At 42.0% G+C, this 1,436-nt stretch overlaps 1 protein-coding gene across 2 annotated transcripts in view; it reads right to left on the reverse strand.

Moving 5' to 3' along the window:
• Window positions 1-362: 362 nt before the first annotated feature.
• The window catches only part of psip1a (PC4 and SFRS1 interacting protein 1a), a 15,541-nt gene continuing 14,467 nt past the window's right edge, over window positions 363-1,436 (reverse strand). For both annotated transcript variants that reach the window (XM_008287412.1, XM_008287403.1), the window contains one exon: window positions 363-449. In XM_008287412.1, coding sequence (XP_008285634.1) covers window positions 419-449 — 31 coding nt within the window. In that variant the 3' untranslated portion in view covers window positions 363-418. The remainder of the gene's footprint in view (window positions 450-1,436) is intronic.

Here is a 1,436-nt window from a genome sequence, read left to right on the forward strand (position 1 = left end):
CACTTCTCTGGATATGTGATGGACATGCAACAGATTCATCAGACCAGGCCACCTTCTTTTATTGCTTCACTGTTCATTCTGACACTCACATACTTGTCACTGCTTTCGTGGGTGGGCAGAGGTCAGCATGGACACACTGACTGGTCCGCAGCTTTGTAGTTCCACATGCAGGAAGCTGCGTTGCACTGTGTTCTTCCACGTTTCTGTCGTAGCCAGCATTGCTATTTTCAGCAAAGTGTGCTACAGTAGCTCTTCTGTGGGACTGGTCAGGAGACTGTATGACCCAGTGGCCTAGCCATCACAGTTTGAGATCTTTATGCTGCCCACTGTTAGAGCTTCCAAAGCATCAATGTCAAGAACCNACAAAGGCATGTATTAGAACAGCAGCAATTCTCCTTTCTTCAGGCATGTAGGACACTCAAGTGGACTCCTCCTGATCTTTTGGGGCACTAGAATCAAAAAACAAATACATAGGTGTAAGGTAAACAGACTTAGCTAAAGACAGCATGAGGAGTGTGATTTTAAAAATATGTTCTGATTGTCAGTGCATCCCATTAAAAGACCAAAACCAACAAATAAAAAGGCTGAATATGTGATTCTAAGCCAATATATTTTGGTCAAATATCTCCACATGGTTCGCTCGCTGTCAGGTCTGTGTGCGTTGAAAGGAAAGGATCCAGTGTTGGTGCTAATTAAATAGGAAACACAGTGGGTCACACCAGTCATGACTCCTTCTGCTGTCCAAAACCATTAAAGATTTATTAATGAGCCACTCTGTTGCATTGTGTTACATGAGCATGAGGTCAAGTTAAAGTAATGCTGAAAATAGGCCCCAGTAAATGCCTTTTTCAAATCCTTTTTATGTAATGAAACTATACACTTCAACTCATTTTATAAATATTTATGTCATCAGCAGGAATCAGTGATCTTAATGTTTGGCTCTCTTCCAGGACTATTAAAACCTCAAAGTAACTAGACGTGGAACACAGCATTCACCAACAATATGTACATTCCATGAGTCCTGGTAAAAAAGCAAATCTTGTTTATCCAGTGCATATGTGTTTAGCTGCCTTTATCCAAGAACAGTAGTAAATGGTTCCAGGTTAAAGGCCATTCCTCCAAGTGAGAGTTCAATGTCTATCGCTAGTCCAGACATACACTTGTAAAGACCATGTATACTGTTGCAGTCCTAAGTTTCCAGTGACTTCTACAGCTCGCAATTTGCTATGATGGAATCACTGAAACACATGCGTCTTTGTCTTTCCTTCAGAAGCCCTTTTTCTTTGTCCACGTGATCAGCAGCAAACTTCAGCCTTAATGTGTCTCTTCTGGAGAAAGAGTTTCCTTCTTGCACAGCAGCCTTAAAGCCTGTGATGTTGTAAAACACGCCTGACGGTGGACAGTGACACCCGCGTTCCAGCAGCTTCTAATTTATT

Source organism: Stegastes partitus, unplaced genomic scaffold (genome assembly GCF_000690725.1).
Source record: "Stegastes partitus isolate 25-593 unplaced genomic scaffold, Stegastes_partitus-1.0.2 Scaffold11, whole genome shotgun sequence".
Lineage (NCBI taxonomy): Eukaryota > Metazoa > Chordata > Actinopteri > Pomacentridae > Stegastes > Stegastes partitus.